The sequence below is a fragment of the Nanorana parkeri genome, unplaced genomic scaffold (genome assembly GCF_000935625.1).
Source record: "Nanorana parkeri isolate BGI_ZX_2015 unplaced genomic scaffold, ASM93562v1 scaffold174, whole genome shotgun sequence".
Classification (NCBI taxonomy): domain Eukaryota; kingdom Metazoa; phylum Chordata; class Amphibia; order Anura; family Dicroglossidae; genus Nanorana; species Nanorana parkeri.
The window spans coordinates 2,638,715-2,661,201 of record NW_017306442.1 but is presented as its reverse complement, the minus strand read 5'-3'; the positions used below and the strand labels follow the sequence as shown (position 1 = coordinate 2,661,201).

Below are 22,487 nucleotides of genomic sequence, written 5' to 3'. Positions count from 1 at the left end.
CTGACTTGAAGGAACCAAATGCTCTTCATTAACCAGTGAGAAGCACAATAGTGCCTTCTTAATTTAGAAAGTTGCTATTTCTGGCTTCTATCACAAATCCAAAAATAAAGGGTGGAGCCATGAAAATACTTATTTTTGCTTCTGGGTCATGTATGCATCCAGAACTATTATTTTAGAACCATGTATTCCAAACTGCATTGAGCTGTGGTAGGTTTGCTGCCCATCATATTGCAATGTACATTAGCCATGAGAGTATGGCTTGCATGTGGCAGAACTTGGTAAACCACTGTGAAAGTATAACCAGGCAAGGTATAGTGAGATGGAATCATATATGTCACAAATACATTCATTTTCATTTATATTGTACTCACATAATCGTAATAAGACCTCACAGGGCCCCTTTCAACATAGCAGCAATACCTCATAAATGGTAAGTAATTGCATTATGGTTGCCTATCGTGTATAAGATATTGTAGTATGTTATGACATATGCCTGTCATATGTCATTGATAAAGGTGCTCTGTGAGGTCTCCAAATGTTTGCAAACACCTTTATACAAGAGCAGTAAACAGCATTAGTGGTGGAGAGGGTGTTTTGGTAAGATGCAGGGTTTTTGGATTGCTCACTAGTATCATTCATCTGATCACTTTGGCACCTAGCAACTGTATTTTTCCGTGTATAAGACTATACTTTTTCTTAAAAATATTTACCTAAAAATGGAGGGGCGTCTTATACATGGGGGGCCGAGAGGAGAACCGCAGTTGCGAAACTGCTGATACCTCTGCAAATTAGCCTCGAGTGAAACTTCAGATTGCAGAGACAAGCTAACAGGTTTCCTCCAATCATGAGACTTATGTACCCAACGTCAGCTGCTGCTGCGGAGAGCGTGTAGCCAGTGCCCAGATGCAACAGGGAGCCCATGAAAAATTTCAGAAAACAAAAAAAATATCAGTACCAGTAAGCGGCTGTCTTACTCTGCAAAATGTAAACTGGATGTAATCAGTTATGCAAAAGAGCATGGAAAATATTGATCTCTGAATTTTGGGTAAGAAAAGTGGGGGGCGTCCTATACATGGGGGCGTCTTATAGATGGAAAAATACAGTATGTAAGAGGTTAAGACGGTGTAGGATAGTGATCACTTTCACTTTGCATAAGCATGTACGTTCCCGATTCCACTTTTTATCCAGCTCTTTTTGATGTGGTGCAAGGCAATAAGTTGCGCCTCAGGCAGTTGGAGAGATGTCCCTTCTTGTTGCAGACTCTCCCTTTGAGAGCGGTTGATGCTTTAAGGGTCATCCTTCCCAATAGTGATATTTTAGTTTTAAGTTGAGCCTGGTGGGCTGGGACAGCTCTTGCCTTCTTGTGTGTCTTGTATACTCCAACACCAAAACAACTCTGGATGTTCTTGTCCACTTGGGAATTTTGGGTGTTCTCACACACCTTTGCATATTCTTACAATTTCTATAATACAAAATAAATTAAAAATCCAAAAAGCAGACTTGGAACCAGGGTTGGTGCTAGACTATTTTGCGCCCTAGCCAAGACCAGCTACTGCACCCGCCATCCCCCCTCCTGCAGCTTAACCCCCATTCTCTCCCAGCCCCACTCTCTCTCCCAGCCCCATTCTCCTGCTTCCGTAGGCAACAGGTCGATGTAATTTAATTTGAAATAGCCAATAGCAGGCTGGCTATTGAAAACCCACCTACTGAACAGAGGAGCTGACCTGAGAGAGAAAGCTGCCTCTCAGTTCCGCTCCTCTGCTCAGTGGGTGGGTGCAATAGCCAGCCTGCTATTGGCTTTTGCAATTTGAAAAAGACAGAGGGTGCCATCGGGTGGTGAGTAATCGAGGCTGCGCCCTAGGCGCAGCACCGGCCGAGCTCGGAACCCATCATAACGATCACAGCAGGAGTACAGACCTAGGAACTAAAGTGCAGATATTCCATCAACTGAGTTCCTGAAAGATAAAAGAAACTTTCCAGAGACATGAGGAGCTGAGCAGACAGTTGCAAGGAAGGTCAGATATCTCTGTGAACACTGACATTTGGCAAATCTCTACATGTCTATCGGCAGCCTCAGTCAAAACAATTGCACAATTTCAAATAAAAATGGGCAATCGGCTGTTAGATCTTCTACCCACCATGTCAATATCACCTGATAGCAATACTATAGTGCAGTGTTTCTCAAACCTTTATCAGAAGGTTCAAGGAACACTTATTTTGGATGTGACTGCACATTTTTTACATGCAAGTTGTTCAATAATCTTATGATGTTATTTCTTTTGCAGAATGATAGATTTTCCCTCCGTTGGTTATCTGTTTGTTTACTGTATGTAAAGCACAGTCACTATGCACCACTGCCTTAAATAAAATATCAGCAACAAAATATTGCTAATACCATGATGAAAAGATTCTCACATGGTGGACGATGAAATACGAGGTGTGTGCGGCTCCCTCTGGTGGTCTGTTAGCTTTAATGGGGAAAACATTGATTTACTGAGTAACAAACTCGGCTATAAGCTAGGTATACACGGTTACAATTTTGTACGATATTCATGTGAAAAATCTCATCAGAATATTCAATAATGTCATCATAGACTTGACGGATGTCATTCGAAATTTCATTTGATTTTAAAACTCGATTTTGGAATGAATGAGGTTTGCCAAACAAAAACCACATTCAATGTTACAGAAAACTTTTCCAGCAGGCTCCTTAGATTTTTGTTTTTTGTCCGGTCAAAAATTATCTTCACGTTAACAAACATTCCAAAAACAAAAACATTTTTTTCAAAAGAAATTCTACTGGTCTATAGCCAGCTGTGGCTATATGGTATCCCAGAGCAACCAATCAGAAAAAAAGAACATTTTCCAACATATTTGACTAGTAGAATGAAAACCGACTGGTTACTATGGGTTACTCTCCTTAAATATCTTTGTTTCTCTTTGTATTGGATTATTAAAGGGATACCATAGTGGTTTAGGTCTATTTTATTGTTACTGATTTTTGACATACATACTGGATATAATTCTCTGTTTCTTTGTATGTAAATGTTACACAGTACCGCTTCACCTCTTCTGTATGTTGAGTGTAATTTTTACTATCTGTTCCTGTTCTGTATGATACAGAAAAGGAACTGCTATAGATACTGCTCTGAAACACTTCTCTTATTCTGTATGCTGGAAGCAGTTCTCAGTGTGTATTATGTCAGTATGGACACTACATGGTATCTATTCTGTTGCAACTTAGAAGTGGTTCTTGGTATCTGTTTTTATTCCAAGTGTACTACACAACTTGCAATGTCTGCTCAATATATATTATAGTACATGCACTCATGAGTTCCCTTTTTACTGTGTGCATTAAAACATATCGAAACCCAAAACCAAACATTTTATATATTGCAGCTTATCAATCCTAAATGTGGTGGCTGCATTAGTTTATTTTTTTCCCTCCTTTACTTTCACCAGGTGATCTGGCCGGTAAGTCTGTTAGTTTTCAACTTCCTTTACTAGGCCAAGCTGTCCAGCAAAAGTGGCAGATAGAGGGTTGAGACAAACCATTGAACACTGACAGGGGTGCTTACAATGGTCGGCTTTTATTCAGTTATGTAAAATCCTTATCCAAAAAGGAAACATTAGAAACTGTTCATGTAACTGCTTAAAAAGTGTTTTCTGGAGTTCAGCATAAATTTGTTGGTCAAGTCCATCTAAATTTGCAAGTTCATCTAACACTGCCTTCAACACAAGTTGACAATACTGCTGTTCAAGGGTGTTGGACTGCAATCTAAATACAAATTAGTAAACTAAACGTGAGATTGTAGTCCATCATGGGAGTGAGCTTGGAGGCTTCTTTACAAAACACACAGGGACCATGGGGAACAAAAGTAACCCCTCCAGAAGGAAGGACAGTGTCAGCACCAATTCAGAGATGATTTGAGGATCTACAGACAAGTGATACACAAATAAGGTTCAGCTTTGTTAATAGGTAAGGTACTTGAATACATTTTTAAGATTTAACTCCTAAATTTAGTGTCACTTAAAAAAACAACAAATCTTTGTGTTTATAGCAATGCTACAGGTACTGTTATAAACATGCCTATAATGAGGTAGAAGAACAGTCCATATTTGTGTTTATGACCAAGCCTTCAGAGCACATCCATGCATCAGCCCAATGCCCATAGCAGCACAACATTCCATTGATAATGCTGGTAAGAAGTCAGGACAATGACAGGAAGGATTAGCTGTGCTCTGTGATGAGAGGGATGTGACTCATTTGTCATATGGGAATAACGCAGACATATCTGTACAGCTGCTCCAGATGTTCTGCTAAGTGTCTTTTAATTAGCTCTTTAGTATTGCAATGTAGATGAACATTGTCTTCATAAAGTAGAAAGTAAATTTCATTTTCTAATGCTGAATGAATTTTGTGTTCCCAGTTTGCACCCAGTTTTCTTTCTGCTTTTTTTTTTTTCTTCATATGGCTAAGATGGTCCAATTCCATTTAAAATGTTATGTTGAGTGGTAAAATGCTTCCTTTGGAGAACAATTAGAGTTCAGTGTCTCTTGCGGATGCTGACAATGACATACACTGCAGTCAGGAGATACGAGACAAATTCACTGAAGACCAGAGCCAGTGCATGTTCTATTGGGGAGCTTTTCCTGAAGATAACCTTAATAAGCTTCACAGTGACAATATCTCACTTTCCTTACAATCATTTCTGGCTGCTTCCTCATAGTGACTGCAAAAAGAAAACAGCTCCACTCTAGTAAATTGGTTTTTGCTCTCTGAGCACCAGTATCTATCCAATAATGTGCAGAGTCATTGTCCATTTTCAGTAACAAAGCTCACCTATACACCAAACATCATACATATAACAGTATGTGCTAGAGGCTCATACAGCAAATAGACTATAGGAAAGACGGGAAGGAAAGAAAAGCTCTGTTTGTCCTGTATAGATTGTACAAACACAAGAACACGTATCTGGTAAATATTAATAGTACTTACACGTGATGGAACCAGCAGCAAAATTATTAATAACATTTTATTATTATTATTATTATCATCAAGTGTCAAGTCGATGTTAATCACAGTGACAGTGTTTCTCTAGAATTACGTGTTTTTTTCTTCATTAGTCCTCACAATATGTTCATACTCTCTTTGTATCTAGCCGTCATACAGGTGGTTTTCCATTTCTTTCTCATTCAACTTTTCCAAGCATACACTTTTCAGTGAGTTGGTTCTTCTCATAATTTGTCAAAAATAAGACAGCTATAGTCAAGTCATCTGGGCATCTATCTTGATATTTTGAAGGATCTATTTGCTTGCTGTCAACAATCATAGGCGTGCACAGTCTATTGCATTAGGGCAGTGGTCTCAAAGTACCGGCCCGCAGGCCAATTGCAGCCCACGAGCCAGTACTATGTGGCCCGCAGCCAGCTCACAAGTCAGGTACGTTGTCACGGACCGTGTACCTGACTTGCGGGAGCAGCTACACGGTCTGCATCTATGTCTTGGGGGGGAGTTTATTAGGCTCCATTCACACCTGTAAGTTTAGGTGCGATTAGGGATTTCTGCGTCAGGAACTTGCATTTTCCTGCAGCAGGAATCCCTAATCTGGCGTTTACAAGCGGCTGTGTCACCCATTCAAGTTAATGATCAGGAGACAGAAGTTGCATGTAAACGCCTGCACACCGCATGTAATGGTATGTGATATGATTACATGCGGTTAGAAAACACTCTCCCTGGATGCACAATCGATGTGTCCGGGGACAGTAATTGATTCCTAACTAAATGTAATCAAATCACATACCACTACATGCGGTGTGCAGACGTTTACATGCAGCCACCTGTTCGTTAACTTGAACGGGTGACAGCGGCCGCTTGTAAACGCGATTAGTGATTCCTGCTGCAGGAAAACGCAAGTTCCTGACGCAGGAATCCCTAATCGCACCTAAACCTACAGATATGAATAGGGCCTTTTAGTGTCTATATTAGTGTCCGTAGTACCATACCATATAGTTACATTTTATTTTAAAGTATGAAATTTGTCGAGTGGCCCCTGAGTTAATTGAGTTTGAGACCACTGCATTAGGGTGTGCATACAAAAGTACAAACATACTGTATATATATATTACATACTGTACATACAGACACAGACCTGAGGCATCCTGGATTACCATTTCATCAACTGTCCCTTGCCTCTTCTAGCAGGTGTAAGCAGGCCGCAGCCATGCTCCCTCGCAGCTTCCCGGGCAGTGAGGACTGTGGATGTTATGTGAGGAATGTAAGTGGCAATTGCTGCTGCACTCGGTATAGCTGAGCCGGTCACAGAGAGATCTTTGTGATCTCACCACTGGCTCAGTGACTAAAAACACGGTGTCTGCTGTTGCGGTTCTGGTGTTGCTCTTAGGGTGATTAGGGCGTGCCCAATCACACCCCCTGTGTACCCCTATGTCATCAATAGCAACAAAGTACAAAGGCATCAATATTTTTCCTGTTTAAAGAAGAACTCCTGGTAGAATAAAAATAAACCCTTGTGGTGGGGCTACCCCTGCACTGAAAGGGTTAAGTGCTTGTTTTGGTCTTGGATGTAAAATAAAAAGAATGCCATGCCGATCTGCCCTGGAAAAGCTGAGAAAGCGTTGGAATGCTTGACCTATTGGCGGTCACACATTCCACCGCTGAAAAACTGGGCGGGATTACGTTAAAATGTGTGACCACGTGACCCGTCACACATTCTAACGTAGTCACAAACTTTGATAGAACAGAGGCCTATCTGTAATAATTTAATCATAGAAATAGATTATAATAGGAAACATTACAGTGTAATGTTCCCCATTATAATCCGCTTTTCTAACACAATGAAATAACAGTACACAACCGTTGCCCCCTCCCCCGATTAGTACTCACCCAGCCAGCGCAGGATCAGAGCCAGACTCTGTGTGCACTGCAGGGACTTCTCCTCTCCCGTCGCCTGTTACCAGGGACGCGTCCGGAAGAGGAGGACCCGCCCCTTACTGAGACGCCAGTAGGCAGTGCGGGCCCCGGTGTTCTAACACCGGGACACTGCACTGCCCCATATTCGACTTCCTGAAGTCTAATGCAGCTGCATTAGAGATGATAATGTCAGGGGTCCTGACGGGGGAGAAGAAGCTGCGGGAATTGGTCTGGCAGCCAAGCGGAACCAAGGATCAGGCAAGTATATTTTCAATTTTTCTTTAGGACACTCATGGCTGACCAGTCCAAAGGGGTAAACAGCTATTACTGGTTCTGGCTGTATTAGAGTTTTTCCTTTGCAACTGATCATATTACACCTGCACATCTGATTTTAAAATGTACATGGCAATCATGATATTATAAATGGGCCACAGGCTGTTAACATGACAGTGATTTATCTAATTTATTACAACCACCGCATGGTCCAAGAAGAATCAGTAATAGTACGGGATAATGGATAGCAAAGTTATGACTCAGCAAACAAATTAAAGAACAGCGATATTCCTAACTATGTAGGTGATTTGCCAAGCTGACATATACTAAAATAAATCATGGGGAATCAGCTAAAATGTATCAAGATGGTGTAATACAATTTTCTCAGCAGTCCCAATCTAATCTGCAGCAATTATTTGTATTGTATGCACTGTTCAGTAATAGCGAGCATAAAATGAGAGTGATATATTTTTGATAAGATTAGTTTTCTTTGGTTAAAGAGACCCTGTCAGGGAAAAAACTGCTACAGGTATAAAGTCTAGAAGTCCCTAGACATACTTGCAGCACCCTGTAAAGGATACACTTACAGGTGAATATTGGGCTGTTCCAGCTTGAAAAGCGCTGACACCTCCAGGTAATGGCAGAACCTGCCACTGCCCTCACATTCCTCTTGGCTCATCACTATGATGCCTCAGTGGCCAATAGAGATGTGCAGAAGGAGATGGGCAAGCTTCAACACCATCAGAAAATGCTGGCGCTTTGCTGGTCAGAGCGGGCAGTCATTCAGTCACATCTTCAGTCTTTTGGAAAATTTTGCAAGTATGTCCTGGCACCTCATAACGCTTGCACTTTTTTACTGCGGCAGTTTTTTTTCCCATTACAAATTCAAGAAAAAAAAAGAATGACAATGCAAATATCATCTGTTGTCTTTTGCTGCCTTTGGGCTATAAACTTTGACAAACCTTTTGTTTGCTTGTGCAGTATCAAAGGCCTGTGACTATCCAAGACTCCTGGAGACTGGTTAACCGTGGCATTGGACACACCACAAGAGTCTCAAAAAGCATCCTAACCGTGGAAGACTTTGAAACCATTGATGCTGGATACTACATTTGCAGAGCACAGAACCTTCGAGGACAGACATCACTTGCTACCAGAGTGGACAGATTCTAGATACATTCCATTCCGGACAAGATTGACTTACAGACAAAGCTTATTGTATTCCTCGCACAAATATGTTACCAGCAACACAATTTCCATTTCATTCATGGGGCCCTTGTATACAGAACATTACATAACGTCCTGCATGTGGAACATACTGGACTGAGAAGGATCTTCCTGGTCAAACTCTGGGGTATAATCCTTAGGCCTTGTTTCCCATAACAGTAAATAATTATGAAGATAGATAATTATCTGTATTCAGTCATATACATTGTGTATAGTATTCCATTTAACCATGGTTCATATAAAAAAAACAAAATAAATATGTATTATTTTCCATTATAGATCCCTCTAGCTTTAAATCAGACATCACATTATAACATTATTGCATAGGCTTAAACTAGAACGGTGGTCAGGCTATTGACATTCAAAAATGTACTTATTCTTAACAAGCAGTATGAGCTTTAAAGCAAACCCTCACTGACCTCTATAGCTGCAGAAAATGTGGAGCCATTCATCTTTACCTTTTACAGCAATTTTTCTCAGCAGCTGGTTTAAATCCTTCCCTCACTTCCAGTCCCCATACAGGAAACGGGGAAAGTTATCATTAGGACAAGAAAGCACTCAAATGTTGTAACACTTACTAAAAATGTGCTTTGGATTTGTTCATAGCTACCAACTATCCCTCATTTGGACAGGCTGTCCATCTTTTGGAACCAAGTGCCCTTTCCCTCTTCAGTTGTTCCTCTCCTTGGTCTAATGCATAGGCCTCTATATAAAATGTACTATTTATATACCAAAGTGTTATAACTGCACTAAATCTTGTTATTCAACCTCTAAATTATCGAATTTTGTTATTCGGAAAAGTCAGTATAAAGGAAAAGTAGTGGTGAAAAAGCACTTGTGGATTTACCCAATCATTTTTTGTGTACTGATTCTCTCAACTTCGGTTAATTGGGGCATGGAATGGGTTTGTATTTTGCCTGCATACTAAAAGGGTTTCCCTCTTACTAATCTCAGAAAGTTGGAAGGTATGTTTGTCTCGGTCCCTAGTGCTATGTTAAAATGACACTAAGCTCAGGAGTTAAACCTTGAAAATGCATTCAAGTATCCTAACTATTAACACAAATGTGTCTTATTTGTGTATCACTCGGCTGTAGATCTTCAAAGCATCTCTGAATTCATGCCGATACTGTCCTTCCTTCTAGAGGGGGGCTACTTTTGTTCCCCATGGTCCCTGTGTGTGTTGCAAAGTAGTCATCGATCCAAGCTCTCTCCCGTGATGGACTACAATGTCCTGTTTAGTTTACTAGTTTGTATTGAGATTGTAGTCCATCACGGGAGCGAGCATGGAGTGGTAACTACTTTACAACACACACAGGGACCATGGGGAACAAAAGTAGCCACCCTCCAGAAGGAAGGACAGTGTCAGCATGAATTCAGAGATGATTTGAGGATCCACAGCCAAGTGAAACACAAATAAGATACATTTTTGTCAATCGTTAACAGGAACAGCCCTGGGAAGATTTTTTTTTTTTAAATGTTGGTATCCTTGCTTAGACAGCACCATGGTGATATATGTTATTTTGAGATACAGTAAAGAAGATACATTTTTATTATTAGTTAGGGTACTGGAATGCATTTTCCATTGTATTTGCAATCTCTGATTTGCATAGATCAATGACAGAAAGAGCCATTAGAAAATAGGATACTTTAAGAGTTGCTTTAGCTGTACACCACTTAGAAAGATTTTGTTTTTAAGGATTCTGCACCAGGTTCGATCTCCGCCCAGGGCCATACCTTGATTTCTGGATGGGCAACACAGTCTGGGGCCTAGCATGGACTGATGGCAAACACATCGCTGTGTTGTATCATTTTTCATATGTCTTCCTTATGTGATCCTTCCAGAAGAAAATATTACTTTACATTGTCAGTAATCTTCTTTTGCTTAACATGTGACCAGTACTGATGACAGAAATGGAGAATATCCTTAGAGTACTCAACAGATGATGCAATCAGAAAACCACTGTCACTGAACTTAATCTGCTTTCAAACATTCCCGTAAGCCCCTGCAAAGTGACACAAGCAATGAACTAAACACAACCAGATAGTGTTTGTTGTAACCACCAGGTTATATGGCCCCATGAGTGACTACTTTGTTGCCAAGCTTTCTAAAGGAGTAGCAACATGGCTTCACATCTGGGTACTTTTAAATTCACATCTTTTTGTCATCTTATACAGCTCTTAAGTTATAAAGCTACCACCAGAATAGCTGATGGAACCATTACAGGGGCCTTGACAAGGCTGGGTTTCAGTTATGTGTCCCCATGACCACAGATCTTTGGGACTAATAATCAAGATTATCTATAAAGTATGTGTATTCTACATATAATGAAATGTTAATCAACTCATATCCAAAGAATGAGCATGTCCAAGCAATTCCATTATCATCTAAATGCCATTAGTCCCAACCCATTGCTATATCAGGCACTTGCAGGGTATTTAGGAAAAACCTCCCTCTTTCCCTTGAGATCTGGGAATATAACTACATGATACGTGTAGAGCATGTAGATCAGGACACAGGGGAAGAGGGGAGGTTTTTCATTAATTCCAAGATCCGTGCCAACATGGGTTAAAACATCTATATTTCATATAAAATATATAATATAAGCACCATTGATAGTATATAAATATATACAGGGAGACGGGCAAGCCATAAATGATAAAAGGGTGTCCGTTTCCCTTGAGACCTGCAGATAAATAGGTAGATGGACATTACATTATACTCTGGTTAACAGCTCCCAGGATGAAGAAGCGCTCTAATCCATGAGCTGGACTCCATATTTATGAAGGCATTATTGGTTGGTATTGGCTATGAAGTTTGTATCACCAAATTACAGAGGTGAGCCAAGGAAAGCAGGTAATTACAGCAGACAATCCTAGTGTTATACATCACTCAATAAGAACAATAGTAGGTAAGAGCAAATGTGGACCATACGAGTACCTTCTTGGCCTCCTCCATCGTGACAGTACCATTTGAGGTCTTCCCAGCTTGCCTTATAGAAACATCACTATTAATCAGTAATACAATACAACTTAGAGGTGGGCTGCTACCATCTGTGCAGTGCAAGTTACCCAATAGCCCCAGTATATAATTCTGCATTACCGCAGTTCTTAAGGATTGCAGATCACCCTTTTAAAACATGCCAAAGTTCTTCTTATTATTATTATTATACACGATTTATATAGCGCCAACAGTTTCCGCAGCGCTTAAGTTTAATATCTTTATACTTTTTTACATCATTATTAAAAGCATCGTGGTATTTGAGTCTCTTGCAGTACACAACTGTTGTGAAATATTTCCCGTGGTGCACTGAAACAAAGTGTGAGATCAAAGCTGCCTATGCTCTGTGGGGGTGACCTGCTCCTCTGAACTACATTAGAAAGCAGACAATCGCCAAGAATCACGCAAAGCTCTTTTGATCATTGAAGAACATTAAAGGGAAAGGATTAATTGAACACTTGCATATCTACTCATCATTCCTTCCTATGTACTGTACCTCTCAGAAGTCAATCCAAATGCATTATCACATAGAAGCTAAATATACGCTATTAAAGGGCATTTGTAAGATATCCTTGGTGTTTTATTATCTTGAATCTACATTCACAGATTTAGAACTTGAATGTGATTAGAAAACAAAAAGAAGTTACAGAGTGACATAATGCCCCAGCCAATTAATATCATTATCATTTCTGTTCCACTAGTCCCAGATTGGGTGGAGGGAATCAATGCTTTAGCTAATATTTACCAACTAACCTGTAAGAGACACCATACCCTGTCGCTATACAAAAATGACTAAGGAAAGCTATGCCTGTATAAAAAGACTGTAAATACTTACATTTCACTCTGGCCACACTGCTGAATACTTCTCCATTAGGGCTCTTGCACACTGTAAATGATGATGGTGTATTCCCACCGGCAGAGAGCTCCTGGTGCAGTGTATAGCCTCAAACAAAAATCACTGTACGCTGTTGTTGGAGGATATGTAGACTGGGTTCGTCCGAGATTTTACATCATGCGTGGGTTTATGCAGTGCCGGTGTATATCCACTGACAACAGCATACAGCCATTGACTTTAGTAGGAGGTTGTATGCTACACCTGGGACTATGCCAGCAGGAATATCCAAGCTTTGGTGTTATGGTGTAAAAGCCCTTAAAGTCCCCCAAATTCCACAGGGAAACTGACATGTCCAGGAGCATCAATCTCGCGGGTGCTCCACGGCTCTCACTGGTTCCCCCTGCTGACCTCCATGCCATTACTGTCTTCTGTAATGAGGAAAAAGACACTGGGCTCTCTACCTAAATGATAACATAGACCATTGTTCTTTTGTTTTTTGGAACTCCAAGCAATCAAAAAAATTAACCCCTTGCAGTGGGGCTCCAGTAATTGCTCATTTTGGTTTAGGTTCTAAAATAAAGATAATATACTCACATGAGCTTCAGTCCCACTTGGCTGCTAGACCAATCCCCACAGCCTTTTCTCCCCCGGTCTAAGGACATGTGGCATCATCACGCCTAATGCAGCTGAATTCAGAAAACATCTTCATCTTAGTAGACATTGGGTGGTGATAAGCGTTTCTTTCAATTATAGGAAAGAAAAATTATAAAAGTATATTCACCAATGAGGTGTCAGACTGGGGTGTAAAAGTGATTGTTAACTACAATTTACATATTGCTTTCACAAAGCTGTGACAGAGTCATGCCTTTCCATAGTGCAGGCAGGCTTCTGATGTAAAGGGAGAAGTTAGGAGTGAACTCTGACGTGCTCCCAGGGGCGTAACTAGAAAACACAGTGCCCCATAGCAAAATTTTGTATGGGGCCCTGTGATTGCTAGTTATGCCACTTGCAGAGCCCACCTGATAAACCAAACAGCCCACCTGAAAGTGACCCTGCAGAGCCCACCAAAGACTCTCTATTGTGGGCTCTGCAGGGTCTCAGATCTTACCTGTCAGCGCTGTCCGCCTCTGTGGTCGCCGGGCCCCGCCTCTTCTTACATCACTGGCCCCGCCTCCTCTTAGGTCGCTGGCCAGTGATGTAAGAAGAGGCGGGGTTGCTCTTATGCGGGCCCCGCCTCCTCCTTCACTGCGAACACCGGCCTCTTCTGCCGTAGCTGCTGGCTGTCACTAACACAGCTCTGCAGTGGCTGTGAGGGGAAACACAGCTGCTGAGCTGTGTCAGTAACAGCCCGCACCCCAACATGCCATAGCGACCCAGGCGGCCCACACGGCATCAGAGGGATGCCCTGGCCGGGCCCCCCATGTGCCCAGGCCCCATAACGGCCACCTGGGTCGCTATGGCGATTGTTACGCCGCTGGGTGCTCCTAGCGTGAGAAGAGGGACTCTGAGCTGAAAGGAGGGTTCTCTTTATGTGAAAAGGGCTCCTAATGTGAAAAGGTGTGCTTTGGATGTAAAAGGGGGGCTTTTCATGTCAAGGGAGGACTCGGATGTGAAAGGGTAACCCCTTGTGTTTTTGCATCGGGACCCCTCCTAAAATCTGAGATAAGGGTCTGGTATAGATTTTGGAAGGACCACATGTCGTTTTATAGACTTTTACAATTCCACTCTTTACATTTTAAAGCTATGGGTGGTTCGAGATTTTGAATACTTTTAAATAGGGATGCACAGATGCTGTTTATTTGGGATCGAGTACTGTTTTTTTTTTTTTGGTACTCGCCAATACCGTATATGGATACTGGCATCCCAAGGTACCATGGGCCTGATTGCCTGGGAAGGCAGTATTCTATCGAAAGAACACCAGCATCACACTCCATTGCGACACTGTGAGGCTGCCTGGCTTCCTGACCAATCAGGAAGCAGGGTGGCAGTGTTGCGAGGCAGCGTGAAGCTGGCTTCCTAGCCAATCAGCGGGTCATGACATGCCACCTGGCTTCCTGATTGATCAGGAAGCCAGGCAGCCTCGCTGTGTTCCTAGGCAGCATGAAGCCAGCTCCATGCTCCCTCATAGTATCATAGTATCAGGGTACTTTTAAAGGGTGTCATGACTGAATAAAGGATGAGAAATGCTGATATAGAGAATGCTAATTAGCCATAATATAGAAAATCATACGATTCACTTGTATAAATCAAAGTCAGATCCTCTCTTGTGGAGTTAGTGGAATAGACATCTATATTTCCTCCCCACATATGTTGTCTTTTATGTTATCACCCCTATACTTTGTTAGGTTGTATTGTTCATTTGCAATAGTCTGCAAATATTTCAGTGTACACACCCAACTGCACTGTCTGGCAAAAGTATCCAGGTCACAAGGCTGGCTGAACAGAATTACAAACCCCATATATTTATCTCATTAGTGCATTTAGCCATTTGTCTGGAGTTTAGTATTAAGAATTTCTTGATGGAAGCCTAAACATTTTTACGATTTTTTATTTTTTTTTCCATTCCAAGCCACCAACCCAGAAAACAGACCCCTGTAAACACAATTACACTCTACTTCTGTGGAGCTCTCCCTTGATACTTGTATAGCAATAAATATAAATAGCATTGTATATCAGATCTGTCCTTATCGACAAAAGAACAGATCTCTCTTCTCCCCCCAAATGCATGTGGTAAGGATTAAGCAGCACACATGTAGTAAGCTTTGTAAATTATTAAACAAAAAACATTAATTCCATGTACCGGATCCTGGTAATTAATTTGTCCCATGTCAGAGCGAAGACTCCAAACATTTCTAACACATCGGTTACATTTCTCCCTTCTGTATATTGTAGCCCTAATGCTGATATATGGAAGTATAAACTGGCTATTATTCCATAAATCATTTCAGTGGAAACACTAACATAGACCTGTAATTACTGTGACTAGAAAGAACAAACGAATTCCACAAACATGTAATTTATGGATCTTAAACATCTAATTCCTGCTCACAAACAGACCGAATTATGCACAACTGTCTGATTTTATCATTCCAAATCCTCTCACTGGGAACCATGAACCATGCTGATGACAGTATCATTCACCAAGTCTTAATATATAGGTTTCATTAAGCAAGAATATGTAAATATTAGTTCAGTCCCTTAGTATAGTGGAAAATTAAATGAACCAGACTAATATTGCTGCTGCAATTACACAGAAAGGTAAAATAGGATTTTTGTACTCACCGTAAAATCCTTTTCTCTCCGTTCATTGAAGGACACAGGACAACAGATCGTAGATCCTGAATGGTAGGGGTATATCGCCACCTGCAGGAGAAGCACATAACAAGAGACAAAGACAGCCTAGGGGCGGCCCCTGCTGGTGGCCAAACCCCCCACTTGCTGACAAGTCTCCAGTAAGTAACAAGCAGTTAGGAGTGTACACCCCATAAAAGAGGGCGGGGCCTGTGTCCTTCAATGAACGGAGAGAAAAGGATTTTACGGTGAGTACAAAAATCCTATTTTCTCTCCCGTTCATTGAAGGACACAGGACAACAGATCGTAGATCCTGAATGGTAGGGACGTCACCAAGCAGTACACACTGAGGGATGGGCAACAACAAACAAACACCCAAAGGACCCCTCAAAGAGCCGCCTGCAACACTTTGCACCCCAAACCAGCATCCGCCAATGCCAAAACATCCACCTTGTGAAACTCAACAAAAGGTGTGGACAGAAGACCACAAAGTGGCCCCACAAAACTGAGAAACAGAGGTCCCATGACGGAAGGCCCAGGAAGCCCCAACAGCCCCAATAGAATGGGCACTGACAGGGAAAGGAGGCTCACGCCCCTTAACGGCGTACGCCTAAACAACATACGAATCCACCGAGAAACGGTAGCCGCCGACTACCGACAGGCGACTGAGGCAGCCGACCTGCCAATTGTCCACCCCCGGAATGTAAACCGCCGAGAGGGCCAGAACCTGACTCTCCGCCCAGGAGAGGATTCCGGACACCCCTCGACCCGAGGCCACGCTTTCGGAGCCGCCCTGGTGGTTAATGTACGCCACTGAGGTGGTGTGGTCCGACTGGACCCGAACCGACAGACCCCGAAGGCGGGTTCGCCCAATGAAGGAGTGTTCATTATTCTCTGTGTTCAGGGACAAGGGGGACACGTCCCACCGCAACAGGACGTCCCTCCGAAGAGTCCTGGCATGGTGCGGTGCAAGGGGCCCCGCCTCGAAGGAGGCCACCAGGAGGCCCAGGACCTGCATGCAAAAGGGAAAAGACGACCAGCAGCAAGTCTGCAACAGACGCACGCTGGAACAGAGTTTCAGGAGCTAGTCCTGAGGAAGAAAAACTCAGGCCACAACGGAGTCCAGAACCAGGCCCAGGTACTCGTCATGGGGGAAGGCACCAGACAAGACTGCGGGAAGTTCAGGATCCATCCGGACTCCCCCAAGGACCGCACAGTGACCCCCAGAGAAGAGTGCGACACTGCCCGCAGAAGATCGTCCAGATACCCCGCGATCGAGATGCACCGGTAACGCAACAGCGCCAGAACTATGGGCTAACGCCTTGTAGAACACCCGCGGGGCCGACGCCAGGCCGAAAAGGTAGCGCCACACACTGGAAGTGCTCTTCCCTCACCTCGAGACGAAGACATCGCTGGCGAGAGACACAAGGCATTCTTGACGACGAAGGAGGCCAGCAGATCCCCTTGATGGAGACACGCCCCTACGGACCTGATCGACTCCATCCGAAACAGACGGACCCGCACAAAAGTGTTCAGACGTTTGAGGTCCAGGATGGGCCGAACCCCCCCCTTTCTTGGGCACGGAAAACAGGTTCGGATTAACACCCCTTGAACCTTACCAAGGCCGGAGCCGGCACGAGCACCCCCTGGGACAAGAGGTCCACCACAGCGTGGTGGAGATCCGCCAAGCGCGGAGAGGAAAGCCGTGTGTTGACGGGAAAAACCTGTTCCCTGGACGGGACAGAAATCCGATCCTCGAGCCCGAAGAACCCAGCTCCCGGACCCAAGTGTCGGAGACACGAGCCAACCAAGAATCTGCATAGAGTCAAAGACTCTACCTGGAGTCCAGTGGTGGGGCCAGGCCTACATGCGCACGGTGGCTTGGCAGGCCTAAGCTGCCAGGAACGTTCGGCAGTCCGAAAAGGAGGAGGGTTGGAAAGCATACCGCCCTTCTGAGGGCAGGGAGGCCGACAAGCCATTAGTGAGCGGAGAAGGTGGGACCAGGCTGCCGACGAAGTTCCTCCTTCCGGGGCCGAGGTAAAAAAGGGTACACATACCCCCAGCCAAATTCGGAAATGAGCTCATCTAAGATGGTGCCAAGCGATCCTCGGGAAGGGAAATCCCTGACAGAGCATACACGGAAGCCAGAGCAGGCGACCAGCACGCCAACCAAGTAACCAGTGAAGCGGAACCGCTTGGCGGCCGCAGCATCCGGACTAGGCCGGAGTAGAAGCCGGGGCCTCGATTTTTGCAGTTGCCCCGAACGGGCACCGAAGATGGAACGACATGCGGCCGCAGCAGTTAGGCCGCAATAGAAGCCGGGGCCTCGATTTTCGGCCGCCCTCAAAAACGGAACGTACATGCGTCCGCGGCAGCCACAATAGAAGCCGGGGCCTCGATTTTCGGCCCGCCCTGAAAAACGGAACGGACATGCGTCCGCGGCAGCCAGCTAGGCCGCAATAGAAACCGGGACCTCGATTTTCGGCCGCCCCGAACGGGCGACAGCAACCCCAGCAGCAGCTACTCCCAGGCACCCCTCCAGGACCATCTGTGTCCCCAGGCCAGGTCTGCCAATACTGCAAGACCAGGCACACCAGCCTCGACAGGCTGCTCAGCATGGAGGAAAAGGGAGGGGGGCCGAGGCACGTGAGGGAACCTCGGTCCCCAGCAGAACACCTCGCCAGAGCCCACAGCTACCTACATCCAGGCAGCCCGACAGAGCGTACTTACGACCTCCAGACAGGTAGCTTCCAGGAGACCCTCCGCACAGCCGCAGACAGACCCCCACATACATACCGCATCCAGAGGGGGAAACCGCCGGAACGCGAACCACCGCCATCCAGAGGGGCGACGACTCCTGGGAACCCACATGGCAGCCAGGCGTGCGGGGATGGCGGAAAAACGCCCCCGACCGTAGTCGCGGCGCCGCCAGCCTGCGTGGGGTACTGTGACTGGCAGGTCGAGACCCCCAGTCATGTGCACCCCACCGGGCCAAGAGACCCACAGGCATCGAAAAGAACCATCGTCGCAGCCGACCCACCGTGGCGGGACTGCATGCGCTAGTCGGTCGCACAGGGGAGACTCCAAGGATCTACATTCATCCAGCATGTCGCCCTGGCGACACTTGCTTGAAGAAAACAGCAAACAAAAAGGAGGAAAATGCAAAAAAATTCCAGAGAAATTTTTTTCGCTCCTTACTCCTGACGCTAGGCAAAAAACTGGAGACTTGTCAGCAAGTGGGGGGTTTGGCCACCAGCAGGGGCCGCCCCTAGGCTGTCTTTGTCTCTTATGTGCCTAGCGTCCTTCTCCTGCAGGTGGCGATATACCCCTACCATTCAGGATCTACGATCTGTTGTCCTGTGTCCTTCAATGAACGGGAGAGAAACTAATGTTTATCAGTCAATTTTACTGAAGCAACCGAGGTAATACAGGTGCCATAGGCTTACAGGGGTGCTGGCACTAATCGTGGGATTAGTAAGACAACCTGCCCACGTAGCACTCATTTTATGGAAGTGACTGAAATGGCCCATCTTCGTATCTACAGCAGCAGCTAAAGTGAACCTGCATTTACACGAGAATATTTTTGTTTTCTTGTTCCTAGGGCTTTAGTTTTTGGCTGGAGTGAATGATCTTATGTCTAGAGGAGTAGCCGTCAACAGATCTGCACAGCCATCCTTTTGTAGGGAGGGGAAAGTAATTGCATAAGTTAAAAAAAACCTCAGACACCTGCTATTCCTTCCCCATAATAAGTTCTGCCAATACTGTCAGGGTTATTCACAAAAGGGTGAAGAGTTTGGAGACGGCAGAAGGGAACAATCTAGGACAACATATCCGATTTGGAAAAATTCTCCAGTTCAGCTATGTTGTCCTAGATTGTTCCCTTCTTCTGCCTTCTCCAAACTCTTCACCCTTTTGTGAACAGACGTACACGCGTGCGCGTGTGTGTGTTCCCCTACATAGCCCAACACCTTACCGCCATCATTCTTTAGATTTGGGTGCCACTGCACAATGCCTTGTCCTAACTGAAAGTTTGAGAGTCATCAGCTTTGGTGTCCACCAACAGACAGGAATCCAAATGACTCCCAAACATTTAGTCACTATATCAGCTATGATTAATCAGGCTAGAGACTTTATTCACAAAATAGGCTTTAAGCCTGCAAATGGCACTGCAGCATGTAGATGGCAGTATGCTTCAGTTTAATACAGTAACTGTCAGACACAATTGCAGGATTCTTTTTTTTTTCCATTTTGTCTGTTTGCCAGCCTATCATAAAAAAAAAACAACAAAAAAACAAGAACAAAAACAGAACGTCAGGATTTTAAACAGTGTAATCAATAAAAAAAAAAACCTTATGTACAAAATGTAAAAATTATTTAGGTAAACAAAATGTTATAGAGGATTTGAGCATCCCTGTTTTAATGTACGATTTGTTAAATAAATTATATATATATTTATAAGGGATGCACCGATATATCGGCTGCCGAAACATATCGGACGAAAATGGCACTTTCTGGCCGATACAGCGCACCGCAGATCCATCCTATTCTCTCCTCCCCGCTGGGCGCTGCTTTGTGTCCCAGCGGGGAGCAGAGAAACTGTTACAGGAGGCCGAGTGCTGCGGGAGAGCGCTGTGAGCGGCCGTGTCTCTCCTACCACACTGCTCCTGTCACAGATCGGCGTGTGGGCAGAGACAGCCAGCGCTGCCACAGCAGGCTGAGCTCCGCTCGCTCAACCTCCTGTGACAGCATGTCCGGATGGAGAGCGGGGACAAGCCCTCAATGATCAGTGATCGCTGAGTGTTTGTAAATAATTGTATGTTTACTATATCCTCAATTGTGAATGAATGGGAAGTGATCTACATCACCCCCTGTTCATTCATGATTGTGGTTATAGTAAACATACTCTGTCCTCATGTTATGAATGAACAGGAACACTCAGTATAGAGGATTCCTGTTCATTTATAACGGGGGCTGCAGAAAAAGAGCTTGAGGACTGTTTGTCCTCAATCTCTTTCTATTTTAAAAGGGAAATTTCAGGGGCCTGTTTAGACCCCCAATATTTCCCCAAAAGTAAAGTAAAAAATAAAAATATTAAATAAAAAAATGAATAAAACAAAAAAAACATTTCCGGTTCCGGCCTGACTGGTTTTCAAATTTTCATTCCGTTGCACCTCTAATTATGTATGTATGTATATATTATATAACACCTACATATATATACATATACACACACACACACACACACACACACATATACAGTGGGGCAATTCCACCCCAAACTTACTCATCCATGTCTTTATGGACCTTGCTTTGTGCACTGGTGCGCAGTCATGTTGTAACAGGAGGGGGCCATCCCCAAACTGTACCACAAAGGTGGGAGCATGAAATTGTCAAAAATGTCTTGGTATGCCGATGTCTTAATAGTTCTCTTCACTGGAACTAAGGGGCCAAGCCAAACCCCAGAAAGGACATCTCACACCATAATCCCCCCTCCACCAACTTTACACTTGGCACAATGCAATCAGGCAAGTACCGTTCTCCTGGCAACCGCCAAACCCAGACACGTCCATCAGTTTGCCAGACAGAGAAGCGTGATTTGTCACTCCAGAGAACACGTCTCCACTTCTCTAGAGTCCTGTGGCAGCGTGCTTTACAGCACTGCATCCGATGCTTTGCATTGCACTTGGTGATGTAAAGGCTTGGATGCAGCTGCTCAGCCATGGAAACCCATTCCATGAAGCTCTCTACGCACTGTTGTTGTGACAATCTGAAGGCCACACGAAGTTTGGAGGTCTGTAGCCATTGACTCTGCAGACAGTTGGCTACTTCACCGCTTCAGCATGCGCTGACCCCGCTCTGTCATTTTATGTTGCCTACCACTTCGTGGCTGAGTTGCTGTTGTTCCCAGTTGCTTCCACTTTGTTATAATACAACTAAGAGTTGCCTGCAGAATATTTATTAGCAAGGAAATTTCACAGAACACCTGAATCCAATGATTTGGAGGGGTGTCCCAATACTTTTGGTAATATAAAAATATATATACAGTGGAGGAGTGTCTGGGCCCAGTTGCAGCTGCAACCCTGGGAGTTCTCAGGAAAATGCCAAGTATCTGCACTGGTACCTGAACATCCCTACTCACTTCACCCGAGGGCTGCAGCTAAGGTATTTCGGATACAGTCGGCTCATGCCTACAAATCCGTTTGTTCTGAAAACAGAAATATAAGTACTGCTATTGCAGAGTTGGTTTTACAACTAAACCTGGAACAAGCACGTGCATATCAGCTGTCCAGCACCTTAAATACGCATGCTTCTTTGGAGTCAGTGATGCTTTTTGAATGAGTCAATAGACTCTGTTGCTACCACTGCTTGTGGCAGAGTTCCAAAATGAACCCGCTCTAACTCAAAAGAAGCCCCTTTTGTGGTTAAATCCTTTCTCAACCAATTTTAGGCGGTGGCCTCTAGTCTTTGTTATGGAGTTTACTGTAAAACATTTATTGCTGATGTGGCCATCACCACTTAACATTTTGTACATCAAAATCATGTCCCATCTTAATCGCCTCACTTCCAGTGTGAACAAGTTTAAATTTAGCAACCTTTTCTTATAGCTTTAGTCCTTCAGCCCCTTAATACATTTAGTTGTCCTCCTCTGGACTCTCTCCAGCTCAAGGAGTAGAGGAGAAGAAGTAGAGAACACTACATAAGGCACTGTAGGCTGCAGACAGTGGCCTGTATTCTATGAATGAGTATGATATGCAGGTACAGTGTGAAGTAAACATTGCAGTGTCCAGCAGAGAATCTGCTCTCCATTTTAAATTGGTCCCTTAATAGTTCATATCGCACACTCAACAGAGAGACTTCTCCACCAATTCATTCAATTCCCAGTACCTGAGAAGAGTCTTTACACAAGTCGCATTGTGCGATAGTTGATCGGGAAA

At 44.1% G+C, this 22,487-nt stretch overlaps 1 protein-coding gene across 2 annotated transcripts in view; it reads left to right on the top strand.

The window, feature by feature from the left end:
- The window catches only part of PDGFRL (platelet derived growth factor receptor like), an 83,946-nt gene extending 61,693 nt beyond the window's left edge, over positions 1–22,253 (top strand). The window contains exons 6-7 of one of the 2 annotated variants that reach the window (XR_001941148.1): positions 8,186–8,500; positions 22,240–22,253. Coding sequence is in view for 1 of the 2 variants with exons in the window: in XM_018554804.1 (XP_018410306.1) it covers positions 8,186–8,374 (189 nt within the window). In the remaining variant the exon portion in view is untranslated. Of the gene's footprint in view, positions 1–8,185; positions 8,756–22,239 lie in introns of those variants that run through there. The other variant, XM_018554804.1, reaches the window with a different exon arrangement.
- The last annotated feature ends 234 nt before the right edge of the window (positions 22,254–22,487 follow it).